The sequence below is a fragment of the Hypanus sabinus genome, chromosome 12 (assembly GCF_030144855.1).
Source record: "Hypanus sabinus isolate sHypSab1 chromosome 12, sHypSab1.hap1, whole genome shotgun sequence".
In the NCBI taxonomy this organism is placed as follows: Eukaryota; Metazoa; Chordata; class Chondrichthyes; order Myliobatiformes; family Dasyatidae; genus Hypanus; species Hypanus sabinus.
The window spans coordinates 9,624,374-9,642,290 of record NC_082717.1 but is presented as its reverse complement, the minus strand read 5'-3'; the positions used below and the strand labels follow the sequence as shown (position 1 = coordinate 9,642,290).

General features: G+C 44.3%; 1 protein-coding gene across 3 annotated transcripts in view; it reads left to right on the top strand.

The window, feature by feature from the left end:
* Positions 1 to 17,917, top strand: part of cd109 (CD109 molecule) — a 244,258-nt gene that overhangs the window by 155,163 nt on the left and 71,178 nt on the right. For all 3 annotated transcript variants that reach the window (XM_059985524.1, XM_059985525.1, XM_059985526.1), the window contains one exon: positions 8,422 to 8,563. In XM_059985524.1, the coding sequence (XP_059841507.1) occupies positions 8,422 to 8,563 (142 nt within the window). The remainder of the gene's footprint in view (positions 1 to 8,421; positions 8,564 to 17,917) is intronic.

Genomic DNA, 17,917 nt, shown 5'->3' with positions numbered 1-17,917 from the left:
GTCTCCCAGAAATCCCACAGCAGACACCCAGAACAGAACATTGACCCTGCAGACCTGCTCCCTATTCTCTCAAGAATTAGATAAAAAAGTGAAATAAGAAAGAAGGAATTAACTTACCTACTTACCTTGCCTTCACCTGTTCTCGCCAAAGTCCTGTTGAGCCAAAGCCTCACCACTCTGACTCAGACCACTCCAATCAATGACCGTCCCATGATGACTGCTCTGCTAGACAGTACTCCTCTTTATGGAGACTGGGTTTTTAAAGCTCTTCACTGGTCTTGCACGGAAATGTTTGTAGCATCCGTGCCCCCAATTTACCTCCCGTTCACCTAGGGTGAACCGCCGTCGCCCCGCCAACAGTGAAATACTTCAGTGTAAATATGGTGTAATGCCCCCCAGTACAATCTTGCAACACAAATATCAGACAATACTCCAAAGGCGAGTAAATAATTGCAACTTTATAGTTATTTCTTAGTGATGGGTTAGTAGAAACTGATAACCTAAAGGCACCAGGTCAGTAAGTTTATCAGTTTGTGCACATAATATTTTAATACATTGGAGCTCATGCCTCCGGTTCCATCCACAATGATCTTCCAAGCCTTCAGCCACCGTCCGAACCGCCAACATCCAGTATCCGCTGTCCACTTCTCACACGTCCGTCCTCCTTGCTTGCCTCCCAAAAAAGACCGCAAACTCCTGCTCAGCTCACACATACAAAATAGCAGAACAATTCTCCATTGGTTATTTCCCCCCTTATCTGCAATCATATCCCAAACATTCCAGCTACAGAAACCCATTACAGCATTAAGTAATATTACAGAGAAGCCATTTCATTATAACAATACGGAGAAGCCATTTTGTTAGCCCGAACAGTTACCACAGTTAATAGTACTGAGATCCCTACACGTTTCTCCTACATCTGCACAATACTCCAATCAATTGAATTGTGTTCTAGCCGCCTCATTACAGGAAGCTTTAGAGAGGGTGCAGAGGAGATTTAACAGGATGCTGCCTTGATTATGAGGAAAGATTGATTGAGCTAAGGCTTTTCTCTTTGGAGTGAGGGATGAGAGGTGACTTGATAGAGGTGTACAAGATGATAAGAGGCAGAGATCGAGTGGAGAGACAGAGACTTTTTACCAGGTCAGAAGTTCTATTACAATGGGGCATAATCTTTAGCGACTGGAGGAACATTTAAGGGAGTGGATGTCAGAGTTAAGTTTTTTAAACAGTGAGTGGTGATTGCTGGGGTGGTTGTAGAGACAGATACAGAGGGGCATTTAAGAAATTCTTACATGGATGATAGCAAAACGGAGGGTTATGTAGAAGGGAAGGGTTAGATTGATCTTAGAGTAGGTTAAAATGATGGAAAAAAATTGTGGCTGAAGAGTCTATATTGTTTTGTAACGTTCTATGTTCTATGTTGCAACTTCCCCTTCTCATCTTCAAATAAAATCAAATCAAGGTTAATTATCATTCAACCACAATAGATACAGCCAATGAAACAATGTTCCTCCGCGGCCAAGGTGCTAAGCAAATAAAATAGCACGTTAAAGATAGCGAGAAAGGAAGCATATTTACGTGAAAAAACATTAAAAAATATATATTCTAAGACCCTCAGTGACATGTCATTGATGGTACAGTCTCCTGGCAGTGGGCAGATGCACGCAATCCAGCTTGTCATCCCACCACTCGAACACGGGAGGTTAGCTCTGACAGGAAAGGCCAGCCATTGCTGGGTGTGGATGCCATGCTGTACCGCCTCTGGCGTTTCCTTACCTGGTCTGCAGCAGTGGGCAAACCTGCGGCTCGAGGCCTAGTCCTCACTACAGCCAAGGCCACACAGCTCCCACATCACCAGACAAGGACAACAGGCCTGCGGCAACTCGCATCATCATTGTCCAACAGATTTCAAGTGAAAAGCCCGAGACAATCTTCCTCGGTTATACCGCGTGCTGCCTCCGTACACCAACTCCGACGCTTATCACTAGCAGGAAGCAACAGAGTCCGCAGCCAGGTCAGTTTGTCCACACCCAAACCGGCTCCTCTGACATCCTGACCGACTTCCCTGATTGGCTTCTTTCCCGCCATCCCAGCTGGCCCCTTCGACACCTGGGCTGGCTCTGCCACTGGCAGCAGTCCAGCGAGTCTGATCAACGAGCTGCTGACTGATGAGTAGCCCCGTAGTTCTTGGAGCAGAATTGTCTTGCAATCATAATAAACACATTTAACAAAGAAAAAAAGCACCTTTGGTTGGCCCCCCGAGAGGCTGCTGCATGTGAACGTATCGCCACCTTACCAGAAATCCAGTGGGTAACCCTTAAAAGCATATCCCCTGATGTTTGTCATTTCTTTCCTGGGGGAAAAAATCTGATGTCTACCCATTCTAAGCCTCTCATAATTTTTATAATCTCAATCAGGCCTCCCCTCAGGCTCTGATGCTCCGGGAGAACAACTCAAGTTTGTCCAAAATCCGGCCTCCCTTCTGCCTCCAACACTCCAACCTCCAAGCTTGTCCAACCTTCCCTTATAGCTCCTTGTAGTTCACATCTCCTTGGAATGGCAGCCCCCCCAGGGCCTGTGAAGATTTTGCATCCAAGTCTTTGAAGGGGATTTGAACCACTGATCGTAGGATCCAGAGAGAGGAGTGTTACCCACTGGGCCACAGTTAACGTGATGTAAGAGCCTCACTGAAGCCAGCTGAACATGATGAAGCATCCAGTATTTGGAATCCTAGCAACACAGTTGGACCCGCTGGGGTTTACCTAAAGGTGCGGCAGTGAGAAGGTTGAATTGGTTCAGATGTTACAAATGTGTTACAGATGATGCATGGCCCAGATCTCTAAAAATCTGGGAGCTATCCCTGCAATGCAGGCATAAGGGGATTGTTTAACTTGGACCACGAGTGTCAGGCTGGATTTAAACTTATAAAAAGCCTCAAGCAAGCTGAACAATTAGGGATATTCCTGTCAGCCACATCAGTGGATATGTGGGAAAGGCACGCGGCAGAAGATAGCTGGTGTAACTATTTCGAAGCAGGGCCTGATAAATTATGTGTGAAGCCTCTGAAGGGAACATGGCTGAGGAGAAAAAGGGATGTAGAACAGCAATGGGGAGGGGAGAGGTGAAGAAATTTAGAAATACAGGATTACAGTGCAGAAGAACTCAGAAAATAGAACAGTACAGCATAGTACAGGCCCTTTGACAATAGACAATAGGTGCAGGAGTAGGCCATTCGGCCCTTCGAGCCAGTACTTCCATTCTCTGTGATCATGGTTGATCATCCACAATCAGTACCCCGTTCCTGCCTTCTCCCCACAATTGACCCACAAAGTTGCGCTGATCCTTAAGCTATTCCAAGATAAATCTAACCCATCACTCCCACGTAAACCTCATTTTTTTTTCTTCATCCAAGTGCCTATATAAGAGCCTCTTAAATGTCCCTTATCTATCTGCTTCTACCACCACCCCGGCAGGGTGTACCACAGCACCCTCTGTGTAAAAATCCACTTCTGACATCCCTCCAATCAAAGTTGGGGTGTGCTGGACTTTATTAGTCGAGGGATTGAGTTGAAGAGCTGTGAGATAATGTTGCAGCTCTAGAAAACCCTGGTTACACGTTGCTTGGAATATTATCCTGATGAAGGGTCTCAGCCTGATATGTCAACTGTTTATTCTTTTCCGGAGCTGCTGCCTGATCTGCTGAGTACGCCAATCATTTTGTATGCATTGCTTTGGGTTTCCTGCATCTGCAGAAGCTCTTGTGCCTCGGAATATTGTATTCAATTCTGGTCACCCATTTTAGGAAGGATGTGGAAGCTTTAGAGAGAATGCTGAGTAGCTTCACCACGATGCTGCCTGGATTAGAGAACATGTCTTATGAGGAAAGGTTGATTAAGCTCTTTGTTGTGAAAGAGGATGAGAGGTGACTTAATAGATATGTAGAATATGATAAGAGACATAGATTGAGTGGACAACCAGATACTTTTTCCCCAGGGTGAAAAAGGCTGATGGAAGGGGGCATAATTTTAACATGATTGGAGGACAGTATGGCTTTGTCAGAGATCGTGATTTTACCCAGAGTGTCAGGTGCCTGGAAAGTGCTGCCAGGGTGGTAGAGGGAAATAGACAATAGGTGCAGAAGTAGACCATTTGGCCCTTCGAACCTGCACCGCCATTCTGAGATCATGTCTGATCATCTACTATCAATACCCCGTTCCTGCCTTGTCCCCATATCCCTTGATTCCCCTATCCATAAGATACCTATCTAGCTCCTTCTTGAAAGCATCCAGAGAATTGGCCTCCAATGCCTTCCGAGGCAGTGCATTCCAGACTCCCACAACTCTCTGGGAGAAGAAGTTTTTCCTTAACTCTGTCCTAAATGACCTACCCCTTATTCTCAAACCATGCCCTCTGGTACTGGACTCTCCCAGCATCTGGAACATATTTCCTGCCTCTATCTTGTCCAATCCATTAATAATCTTATATGTTGCAATCAGATCCCCTCTCAATCTCCTTAATTCCAGTGTGTACAAGCCCAGTCTCTCTAACCTCTCTGCGTAAGACAGTCCGAACATCCCAGGATACATTAGGGATATTTAAGAGACTCATGGATGAAAGAAAAATGGAGGGTTATGAGGGAGGGAAGGGTTAGAAGAACAATATTGCTGGCCACGGAGCCTGCACTGAGCTATCCTGTTCTATGTTGAAATCTTATGACTCCATCTAAGTAGGGACCCATCCTGAATGGAAATGTCAAATTCTCAATAGCTTTAAGGTTGTTGGGGGCAGGAGGGTGGTGAGGGTGAATTTTAAAGCAAGGAGAATAGAGAGAGCTTTGAATTTGTTCCTACAGGAGATGGTGAAAGGACATACAATGATAATGTTTATGAGACATCTCACCAGGCACGTGAGCAGGCAGAAAATCGAGGGATATATAGTAGGCCACATTCAGGCAGTTGCTAGAACTCTGCACAAAATGCTGGAGGAACTCAGCAGGTCAAGCAGTATCATTTTTGGAGAGGAACTAGCAGGCTGAGACCCTTCATCAGGAATGGAAGCCAGAATAAGAAGGTGAGAGGAGGTAAAGGAGGACAAGCTGGCTTTTTGTATGTGTTGCTCTGGGTTTCCAGCATTGGTAAAATGTCTTGTGCTTGGGGTTATATAGATTGGCATCACGGGGGCTGAAGGGATTGTCCCTCTGATGGGGAGTACTGTATTCAATGTCCTATGTGAAGCAAATGGCCTCTTACAGGACTTAGGTTTCTGTGAATTTCATATGCATCCCAATTTACATAATCAGGAAAGCTTTCTGAGGGGGCTGAAGAGAGCTGGACTCTGCACATCCATACTCACGGCCTTCTAGAGATGCATCGTAGAGAGCATCCTAACAAGCTGCATCTCTGCTTGGTGCAGAAACCGTACTGCAGCGGACAGTAAGGCTCCACAGCGGGTAGTCAAAACTGCCCAATGCATCCCTGGCTCCAGCCTACCCACCTTCATGGTACCAGAAAGGTGCCAGAAAAGGGCCTAGAACATCATGAAAGATCCCAGCCTGCTGATGGACTGTTTATCCCACTCCCATCAGGGAGGAGGCTATATAGCATCCACACCACAACCACCAGACTCAAAAACAGTTACTTTGCCCGGGGAGTAAGGCTGACCAACACCTCCACCCATTAACCCACCTCTCCACACCCCCAACCACCACTACTTAATAATTTCCTGTCAGAGTCAATTTATGTATACTCTCCTGTGCCTAGTGTCACTTTATAGAGGTACAGTCTGTCTGTGTATGTAAGCTACAGTATATTATATATTTACATGATTTGTGATTTTAATTATTATTCTGTTTTTTTATCTTATTATGTTTTTTGTGCTGCATCAGATTCGGAGTAACAATTAGTTCATTCTCCTTTACACTTGTGTATTGGAAATGACATTAAACAACCTTGAATCTTGATTTGCTCTATGATTTGCCTCGAAACCAAAGGCCATCATTAGTTCATGGACCTTTAATGTAGTTCTGATCACCTACCCACAGGAAAGATATCAGTAAGATTGAACAAATGCAGAGAAAACTTTCAAGGATATTGCCAGGACTTGAGGACCTGAGTTATTGGGTAAGGTTGAATAGGTTAAGACCTTATTCTCTGGAGCATAGGGAAATGACGGAAGACTTGATAGAGGTATACAAAATTACGAGGGGTATAGATTGTGTAAATGCAAGCAAGCTTTTTCCACTGAGGTTGGGTGAGACTGGAACTAGAAATCATGGGCTAAGGTTGAAAGGTGAAATACTTAAAGGGAAACATGAAAGGGAACTTCTTCACTCAGAGTGAGAGTGTTGAACAAACTGCCAGCAGAAGTGGTGGATGTGGGTTTGATTACAACATTTAAGAGAAGTACATGGATAGGAGGGGTTCTATTGTATACTGAAGCTTTTGATGCCTAGAGGTTCTTCAGAAGTCAAGGATGAGGCATAAAACCTATTGCTAAGCAATTTCATTGAGTGTTCCATGAAGAAAGAATGAACAAAATAAGACATTGGAAAAAGCAGTCATGATCGTCTTATACTCAGACCAACCTATAAAAGCCAGATTTAAATGGTGTGACACTTGATACTGAAAACTAAGACATTTCTGGAAAAAATACGGAAGCAAATGTAATTACTGCAAAAATTTACCAAACAATTTCATGTATATACACTGAGTGGCCAATCAATGTGTTGTGTGTTCAGAGATGCTCTTCTGCACATCACTATTGTTATTTGAGCTTCTGTTGCCTTTCTGTCAGCTTGAACATTCTCCTCTGACCTCTCTCATTAACAAGGCAATTTTGCCCACAGATCTATTGCTCACTGGATGATTTTTATTTCTGTTTATCGCACCATTCTCTGTAAATCTCAAGAGACTGTTAGACCATAAGACCATAAGACAAAGGAGCAGAAGTCGGCCATTCGGCCCATCGAGTCTGCCTCGCCATTTCATCATGAGCTGATCCAATCTCCCCTTTAGTCCCATTCCCCCGCCTTCTCACCATAACCTTTGATGCCCTGACTACTCAGATACCTATTAATCTCTGCCTTAAATACACCCAATGACGTGGCCTCCACTGCTGCCCGTGGCAACAAATTCCATAGATTCACCACCCTCTGGCTAAAATTTTTTTTCGCATCTCTGTTCTGAATGGGTGTCCTGCAATCCTCAAGTCATGTCCTCTCGTACTAGACTCCCCCACCATGGGAAACAACTTTGCCACAAGTACTCTGACCATGCCTTTCAACATTCGAAATGTTTCTATGAGGTCCCCCCTCATTCTTCTAAACTCCATGGAGTACAGTCCAAGTGGTTAAGCATTCCTCACACGTTAACCCTCTCATTCCCAGAATCATTCTAGTGAACCTCCTCTGAACCCTCCACAACATCAGCACATCCTTTCTTAAATAAGGAGCCCAAAACTGCACACAGTACTCCAAGTGAGGTCTTACCAGTGCCTTATAGAGCCTCAACATCACATCCCTGCTCCTATATTCTATTCCTCTAGGAATGAATGCCAACATTGCATTTGCCTTCTTCACCACCGACTCAACCTGGAGGTTAACCTTAAGGGTATCCTGCACGAGGACTCCCAAGTCCCGTTGCGTCTCAGAACTTTGAATTCTCTCCCCATTTAAATAATAGTCTGCCCGTTTATTTCTTCTACTAAAGTGCATGACCGTACACTTTCTGACATTGTAATTCATTTGCCACTTCTTTGCCCATTCCCCCAATCTAAGTCTCTCTGCAGACTCTCTGTTTCCTCAGCACTACTGGCCTCTCCACCTATCTTTGTATCATCAGCGAACTTAGCCACAAAGCCATCTATTCCATAATCCACACATGATTATGTAATTACTCATAATCCACACATGTTGCGCATGAAGATCCCAGGAGATGAGCAGGTTCTGAGATACTCAAACCACCCTCCATGTCATCAACAACCATTCCATGTTCAAAGTCACTTAGAATACCTTTTGTCCCCATTATGATGTTTGGTCTGAACAACAACTGAAACTCTTGACCGTGTCAGCATGCTTTTGTACATTGAGTTGCTGCCACATGATTGGCTGATTAGATATTTGCATTAACAAGCGTACAAGTGTACCTTATAAAGAGACCACTGAGTGTAATTGATTATATAAAATTACAAAAAAGCTCAGGAAAGTTAAACTACAAGAAAAGTAACAATTCTACACCTCAATGCACCATTATGGAGGCCTATGGTCCGGGTGTGTATTGCTGGGGGTAGGCAGAAGTAGATGGACCGAAGAGCCTGTTTCTGTGCTGTGGTTCTTTATGACTCTTTGAGCCTATTGGAGATTCCCATACTGTGATGTGTCTGAGGATGTGTAACACTGTGCTTGCTTCTCTCTGTCTCCAGGCTGAAGGGATACAGCAGTCATTCTCCAAGGCCCACCTCATCGTGGTGGAAGACAACAATCAGCTCTGGACCAAGGAAGTGCAGTTCAACTTTCCCCTGAACGTCGTGGAAGGCAGCGAGAGGGCTTATGTCACTGTGATTGGTAAGGAGACGACAGCCTGTCCATCTTCACCAGTGAGCTGCCTGTTCCAGCATAACTGACCTTACGAACGATCAGTTTCCACTCAAAACATGTAACTGGATTTCACCCTTCAGTAAGCTTTCTGCTACAACGCAGGACCGTAGCATCTAGAACGGGACAGGACATGAGCAGCCACTGCAGCCAACAATATCATGTTAAGCTAATTAAACTTTGTTTTTACTTCATTCCCACCCACCCACCTTCTTCACTAAGAGGGTCGTGAGAATGTGGAACAAGCTGCCAGCACAGGTGGCACACACATGCTCAATTTCAACATTTAAGAGACGTTTGGATAGGGCATGGATGGTAGGGGTATGGAGGGCTATGTTCCTGGTGTAAGTCAATGGGAGTAGGCAGTTTAAAGGGGTAGGCATGAGCTAGATGGGCTGAAAGTACTGTTTCTATACTGTACTTTTCTATGACTCTATGACTCATCTATTCACATGCCAGTGTGAGCTACTCCCATCCCCCCAAAGCTTTTCTGGTTTCTTCCCCCTTCCTCTCCAGTCCTGATGAAAGGTCTTGGCCAGAAGCATCGACTGTTTATTCCTCTCCCTAGATGCTGCCTGACCTGCTGAGTTCCTCCAGCATTTTGTGTGTGTTGCTCTGGATTTCCAGCATCTGCAGAATCTCATGTATTACACACCTAGCTAAAACGATGCCTTTTACCTACACAAATGCCCACGTCTTTCACTGCACGTTCAGGTGCCAATCTAAGAGTTTCTTAAGGGCCTCTGTTTTATTAGCTTTCAGCACCACCCTGGTGTCACATTCCAGGCACCCACCATCCACACTACGGTAACAGGTCCTCCCAGCCCAACGAGCCAACACCGCCCAATTATGCCCGTGCGACCAATGAACCCCCTCCAAGAGGACCACTATCTTGTTGTGGTTTGGAGGCTTGAATACTTCACTGACCCAACGAGCTATGTTGGCTGGAGTCAGGGCTTTATACTTTGGCTCTTGGCAGGGTCAAAAGGTAGCAGACAGTCTAAGAGTGGCCCATCTGTCCTCCAGGTTTAGGGTTTCAGCTCAGGGCTAACAAACCTGACTGGTTAAACAAAATTGTTACGGAAGTAGCAGTGAAGAATCATTCGACATCTGAGTGTGGTGGTATTCCTGAGTCTCCACCCCGGACTTGCATGATTGACTGTAACGATAGCCGAGATGAAGTTACTGACGTGATGAAGGAAGTTCTGAACACCACCAAAGAGGGAGAACCTTCATTGTTGCCCTAAATGCCAGCAGCGTAAGACCAATCAAACTCCTGTCTTCAGAATGTGGGAGAAACTGGAGGAAACCCACACGGTCACGGGGAGAAGGTACAAACTCCTTACATACAGAGATGGGAATTGGACACGCGGGTGTAATTGGGCGTCACAGGCTCGTTGGACAGATGGGTTTATGACAGTGCTGTATCTCTAAATAAAATAACTATGTTGACAAGCTTGACTTGCATAGTGTTCAGATCGTTACGCAGTGCATTGAGGTAGAACAAGGTAAAACAGTGTCAAAGGCAGAAAGGTTCAAAGGTTCATTTTATTATCAAAGTATGTACGCAAAATAGAACTCTGAGATTTGTCTTCTCCAGAAAGCCATGAAACAAAGAAAACTATAGAAGCAATTGAAAGAAAGACTTCAATCCCCCCCCACACGAAAAGAAAAAGAAACAAAAACTCGCAAGCTCCAATCTGCCCCATGCCCTCCCTCGCACAAAAACTAACAGGAGAAGAAAACTAACGCAACAAGAATATCAAACCCCAAGCTCTCAGTCCGCTATTTGGCAACAAGAAATAATGGGCAAGAACTCAAAAAAAACACACAGAAGTGAAAGATGCCAATATGAAGTACGAATGGTTTGAACTACAATCTAATCTGTAAATCTCAAAATTTCAATAACAGCTTCAAAAGCGTCAGGACCCAGCAGGTCCTCTGAGGGCAGTGACTCGAATCAGTGGCCCCTCCGAGGGCAACGACTCGAACAACTGTCCTTATGAGGGAAGCAACTCGAAACAGTGGCCCCTCCGAATGAAGCGATTTGAACCAGCAACACTTCCGAGGGCAGCAACTCAAACCAGTGGCCCCTCTGAGGGCAGCAATTCAAACCAGTGGCTGCTCATAGGGCAGCAAATGGAACCCAGAGGCCCCTTCAAGAACCACTTGCTCTCCTCTGCATTTGACTCCATGTTTCGATCATCCTCAACACTTTAATCGGAAAGAGATGAGGTCTATCGTGGCCCCTCGTCTCTGCTCTGAGCTTCTCCTCTTGGTAGCTCACGCTTGCATTTCTCTCTTGGCGTTTCTTCAGGACAGCAGAATGCTCGCTCACTCGATTGAACTTCAGACTATAAGTCACAGGCTGCAACCGTTTCAAAAACAAAATGAAGATAACAAGAATAAGTAGAAAAACTGAAATGATTGACTCTCTGGAAGATGCTGCCAGAGGAACCGCTGTTCTCTGGCATGTGGATGAAATTAAACTGGAGGGCTATGTGGGAAGGAGGGGTCCAATTGATTTTGGAGCAGATTAAAAATTAGCTTTATCTATCATACATACATCGAAACATACTGTGAAATGTGCTGCTTGCTTCAAATCAAATCAGTGAAGATTGTGCTGAGCAGCCTGCGAGGGATGCCACACTTCCAACGCCAACATGACAGCCTACAGCTCCCTAGCCCTAACTCTACATCTTTGGAAGGTGGGAGGAAACTGGAAGAAGACCACATGATCACAGGGACAATGTACTGACAGCAGTGGGAATCAAACTTAGATTTTACAGCTGGTGCTGTAAAGCATTGTGCTAACATCTACACTAACTTGCCATGCTGAGGTTAAAGGGCCAAAGGGCCTGTACTGTGCTGTGCTGTTCTTTAACAATACAGAATGAAGTGTAACAGCTACAGAGAAAGTGCAATGCAGGTAGGTTATAGGATCTTTGATTATGATAGCTGCATTACCAAGGCGGCATTACAGGTGGTGGGGTGGAGGTACGGCTCCACCAAAGGAGGTGTAAGACACTCCTTCCATCTGCTAGCCTTCAGGTCACCCTTGGACAAGGTGTAGCACTTACTTAGGGTCACATGAATCGATGGAAGCAGGTGGTGCACATCACATGTCCTGGTTATGTGACCACTGATGCCAGGCAGACAAACTCTGAAGATTATTGATAATGGTTGAGGTCTTGTAAAGACACTGCCCAGAAGAAGGCAAAGGCAAACATTTCTGTAGAAACAGTTGCCGAGAACGTCATGTGACATGGAACTTAATGCTGTTGGTTACCAAGGCAGTGAGAAGTACCGACAAGTGTTCATAGAGGAGAGGCTGGCTTCCATGATACGCTGAGCATGCCTACAACCCTCTGCAGTTTGTTTGTGGTCACAGGTGGAGTAGTTGTCATACTAAGTGCTGATGCCTCCAGACAGGATGCATCAATATCGTGCGTCAGTGGATCTAGGTAGGAGTGGAATGCTGCCAACGCAGTCACCCCTGACACCTCTAGAGTTTGATACTTCGGAGGGAATTTAGAATCTGTGAAATGGAAAGATTGAATAGGTTAGGTCTTTATTCTTTGGAATGTAGAAGATTGAGAGGAGATTTGATAGAAATATACAAAATTATGAAGGATATAGATAGGGTAAATGCAAACAGGCTTTTTCCACTGAGATTGAGTGGGACTACAACTAGAAGTCATGGGTTAAGAGTGAAACATACACATCACCAATGATCTCATGTGGTCTAGACATACTGGTTGTGTGGTGAAAAAAGCACAACAGCGCCTTTCACCTTAGACGGTTGAAGAAGTTTGGCATGAGTCCCCAGCTGCTAAGGACTTTCTACAGGGGGACAGTTGAGAGCATCCTGACTGGCTGTGTCACTGCCTGGTATGGGAACTGTACTTCCCTCAATCACAGGACTCTGCAGAGAGTGGTGCAGACATCCCAGCGCATCTGTAGATGTGAACTTCCCACTATTCAGGAAATTTACTGAGACAGGTGTGTAAAAAAAGGCCCGAAGGATCATTGGCGACCCGAGTCACCCCAACCACAAGCTGTTCCAGCTGCTACCATCCAGGAAACGGCACCGCAGCATAAAAGCCAGGACCAACAGGCTCTGGGACAGCTTCTTCCGCCAGGCCATCAGACTGATTAATTCATGCTGATTAAATAGTATTTCTATGATATATTGACTGTCCTGTTTTACATACTATTTATTACAAATTACTATAAATTGCACATTCAGACGGAGACATAACATAAATAATTTTACTCCTCATGTGTGTGAAGGATGTAAGAAATAAAATCAATTAAATTCAATTCAAAGGTGAAAAGTTTAAAGGAAATATGGGGTGGGGGGAGAGACTTCTTCAGTCAGAGTGTTGTGAGAGTGTGAAACAAGCTGCCAGTATGTGGTGTATGTGAGCTCGATTTCAATGTTTAAGAGAAGTTTGGATAGGTACATGGATGGTAGGGGTATGGAGGGCTATGATCCCTGTGCAGGTCAATGGGAGTAGGCAGTTTAAATGGTTGGGCATGGGCTGGATGGGCCAAAGGGCCTGTTTCTGTGCACTACTTCTGTATGATTCTATGACTCTAAGTGACAGATTGGATACAGCATAGAGAAGTGTGGGGTTATCTACTTTGAGAGGAACAATAATGCTATGTATTTCTTTACAATTGGGCACAAATTCAAAAATCAGAGGTGCAAAGGGACTTAGGAGTCTTGGGTCAGTATTCCTTTAGGGTAAACTCCGAGACTGAGTCAGTGGTAAGGAAAGCAAACACAATGTTAACATTCAATCCAAGAGGACTGGAATATAAAAGCATATAATGCTGAGAGTCAAAATATAGTTGGAGTATTGTGAGCCATTTTGTGTCAACAAGCAATGCATTCAGAAATATGTTGCGCTGGGAGCAGTTTCGCAAGTGTCACCATGCTTCTGGCAACAACATAATATGTCATAACCTCTGGGACGTGGCATGTAACTGGAGCATCTGGAGGAAATGCACGTTGTCACGGGGAGAAAGAGCAAACAGCGACAGGAATTGAACCCTGATTGCTGATCGCTGCTGCTGTAAAGCGATGCGCTAACCGCTGAACTACTGTGCCGGCCACAAAGTTGCGTAAGGTGGAGGGCAGTTGGGCGTGGAGATGAATATCATGTTCCCAGAACATCAATCAGTATTCGTGCTACCAGATTTGTGCAGCATGTGTTTCTCATCTAAATGGTCATCCTGAGCCAGCTGTTCTATTTTGGGCTCTGTATCTTATTGTTACAAAGCCTTTTGGTTCCTTTTCGTCCCTTCTGGATACAAATATTTTGCGGTTCACATCTGTATCCAATCATCTCATCCGAAATAGGCAGATACAGAATACATTCCCCTCGATTTTAATTTTCTTTTTGTCTTCTCCCAAGAGCATAAGTTCCTACCAGACTTCAGATCAATAGTGCAGTCTGTTTCTCATCTTACGTTCTCACTTGGATGAGCCTCCTTTGCTATTGGTCCTCCAGATGCAGCATTTACCAGATAAGGTCGCTGACCTTCCAGGAACAAGCATCCTCGCACAGGGACACAAGAGACTGTGCAGATGCTGGAATCTGGGATAACACACGAAATGGCAGAGGAACCCTGCAGGCCAGGCAGCATCCATGGGGAGAATTGCACAGTCAAAGATTCAGGCTAAAATCCCGACGAAGTCCATGAGACCATTTCTGGCTTTCCTTTCCAGTGCTGATGAAATTGCTCAAGGTTTCCAGCATCGTACCAGTAGAATATCTTTTGTTTAAGTCCCTCTTTACCTTGCTTGCTGAGGTATCTACGTAAGCACCTCTTAAATTCTGCTATCATAGTACTCTATAGGTAGTGTGGCAGAGTCTACGGTAAAGAACTGATGAGGCCTCAACCTAATGACAGATCTCTGAGTTGTAACTATTTACTAATTCCACAACTCAATGTCTCATGTTCAAAGACTCTACAATTGATGTTCTCAATGTTTGTCTGTTAGTTTATTTATTTAGTGTATATGCACAATTTATCTTCTTTTGCACATTGGTTGTTCGTAAGTCTTTGTGTGTAGTTTTCATTGATTCTATTGTGTTTCTTTGCTCTACTGTGAATGTCCACAAGAAAATGAATCCCAAAGGTCATACGTATGTTTACAAGGCCGTAAAACATAGGAATGGGTAGCAGCGTGGAGAGATATCTCTTCTAAAGAAGGCAGAAGACACTCTTCACCTCTGCTAGCCTGCAAGTCACCCTTGGGCAAGGTGTAGCACCTGCTTAACCCCCTGATCTGGGTCACGTGAAGCCATGGGAGCAGGTGGTGGATGGTCATGTGAATAGCAGGTGCATGGTCCTGGTTATGTGACCACTGATGCCAGGCAGACAGTCTCTGAAGAGTATTGATAATGGCTGTGGTCACCTGTCTTGTAAAGACACTGCCCTGAGGAAGGCAATGGCAAACCACTTCTGCAGAAGAATTTGCCAAGAAGACCATAATCACATAGTCAAATGACATAGCACATAATGAATGGAAGATTCCCTGCTACTGAGGTGTCCTTCTGAGTACCTTTTAAATGCTGCTACCATAGTACTGTATAATTAGTGTGGTGGTATCTATGGGAGAGAACAGACAAGGCTTCAACCTATAATACCATAAGACCCATTCGGCCCATTGAGTCTGCTCTGCCATTCAATCATGGGGCGATCCAATTCTTCCAGTCATCCCCACTCCCCTGCTTTCAGCCCATACCCTTTGATGCCCTGGCTAATCAAGAAACAATCTATCTCTGCCTTAAATACACCCAATGACTTGGCCTCCACAGCCGCTCGTGGAAACAAATTCCACAGATTTGCCACCCTCTAACTAAAGTAATTTCTCCGCACCTCTGTTCTAAATGAATATCCTTCAATACTGAAGTAGTGCCCGCTTGTCCTGGACTCCCCTACCATGGGAAATAACTGTGCCATATCTCATCTGTTCAGGCCTTTTAACATTCAGAATGTTTCTATGAGATTTCCCCCTCATTCTCCTGAACTCAAGGGAATACAGCCCAAGAGCTGCCAGATGTTCCTCATATAGTAACCCTTTCATTCCTGGAATCATTCTCGTGACTCTTCTCTGAACCCTCTCCAATGTTACGGCACATCTAATGGCTCTCCAACCTAATGGTTCATGTCTGATCTGGAACAATTTACTGATTCCACAACATATGGACTCACATTCAAGGACTCTACAGCTCATGTCCTCAGTATTATTTCTACATTTTGCATTTGCATAGTTTATCTTCTTTTTCAAATTGATTCTTTGTCAGTCTCACTGTGTGTTTTCATTGATTCTGTTGTATTTCTTGTATCTATTGTGAAAGTCCACCAGAAAATGAACTTCAGGGCAGTATATGTGTTTGTAATGCTGTAAGACATAGGAGCAGATTTAGGCCACTTGGTCCTGTCAAATCTGCACCCCCATTCCATCATAGCTGATTTATTTTCCCTCTGAAGGATCTCAATCCAGAACGTTGATGCCCATTTCCCTTTCCAGATACTGCCTCACCTGATAAATTCCTCTAGTGGTTTGTTAATGGTTTCTGGAATGCCCAAACCCACTCCTCAATAAGCTTGGTCTTCCTGTTGAGAACAAAAAACATAGAACATTACAGCAGAGTACCAGCTCTTCAGTCCGCGACATTGTGCCAACTTTTTAACCTACACCACTGATAATCTAACGCTTCTCTCCCACATAGCTCTCCATTTTTCTATCATCTATGTGCCTATATAAGAGTTTCTTAAACATCCTTAATATATCTGCCTCTAACATCAGCCCTGGTAGGGCATTCCATATGTGTATGATACATAGCTATGCCATCCCCCCTATATATTCCTTCAATCACCTTAAGATTATACCTTCTTGTACTAGCAGTATTCACCCTGGGAAAAGGTCTTTGGCTGTCCACCCATCAATCCCTCATATCAATTTACACAATTCTATTGGGGAACTGAGTTCAAGAACTGTAAAGTAATATTGCAGTTCTGGTTAGACCACATTTGGAATATTGTGGGCTGAAAGACCTGTACTGTGCTGTACTGATCTATGTTCTACAACAGGAGTTTGATACCTCAGACAGAACTGTAGGGTTACACATCACAGATAAGCTCTCTTTGGCCCAACCTTTGCATGCGAACACCAACCAGTTTGACTATCTGAACAGGTCCCATCTACCTGCATTTGGCCCAAATCCTTTTCTATCCATGTGCCCGTCTAAATGCCTTTTAAACATTGCAATAGTACCTCCCTTCCCCAACCACTTCATCCAACAACCCATTCCATATAACCATTACCCTCTGAGCGATAAAGCTGTCCTTCAGGTTCCCCTTAAACCTTTACCTTCTCACCCCCTCTTGTGATTAAAAAAACTGCCAACACACAGGATACTAAAAATGTGAATCACAAATACCAGGAGGCGTAATTTTAATGTGTTTTGAGGAAAGTACAGTGGTGGAGAGGGAAGTCAGAGGTAGGTTCTTCATACAGAGGGTGGTGGATGCTTGGAACACCCTGCCAGGAGTGTCAGTAGAGGCAGATACGGTAGGGGCATTTAAGAAACTCGTGGGAAGGCCCATGGATAACATAAAAATGGAGGTCTATGTGGGAGGGAAAGGTTAAATTGATCTTGGAGAAGGTTAAAAGGTCAGCACAACATTGTGGGACAGACAACCTGTGCGGTGCTGTAATGTTCTATTTTATAAAATCATAATACTTATCAGATCAAGCAGCATCTGTGGAGAGCAAAACAGCAAAAAGAGAAAACACACTGCAGAACTGGAAATCTGAGGTAAAATCTGGAATTGCTGGCAATGTTCAGAAGCAGGGTCTCAACCTTTCACTGATGCTTTCCCCCAGAAATTCTGCCTTACTGATTGATTTTCTCCAGCAACAGAATCATAATTAGAATCAGGTCTAATATCACTGACAAAAGTCATAAAATTTGATATTTGTTGACATCAATACCGTGCACTACATCAAATGTAATATAAATTAGAATAAGAAATAGAATTAAGAACTAACATAAAATATACAATAAATTATAATAAGAAATATAGTCATAGAACATTACAGCACAGAAACAGGCCCTTCTGTCCATCTAGTACATGTTGAACTAGGGTTCAGGGAGGGATGAGCAGACAGTGAATCATCAGGGACTGGTCTCTGGAGAAGGCAGAAGAGGGTAGGGCGGACAAGATGTGGCTAATGGTGGGATCTCTTTGCAGCTGGTGCAAATACGAAGGGATGATATGCTGGATGCGGTGGCTCTAAGG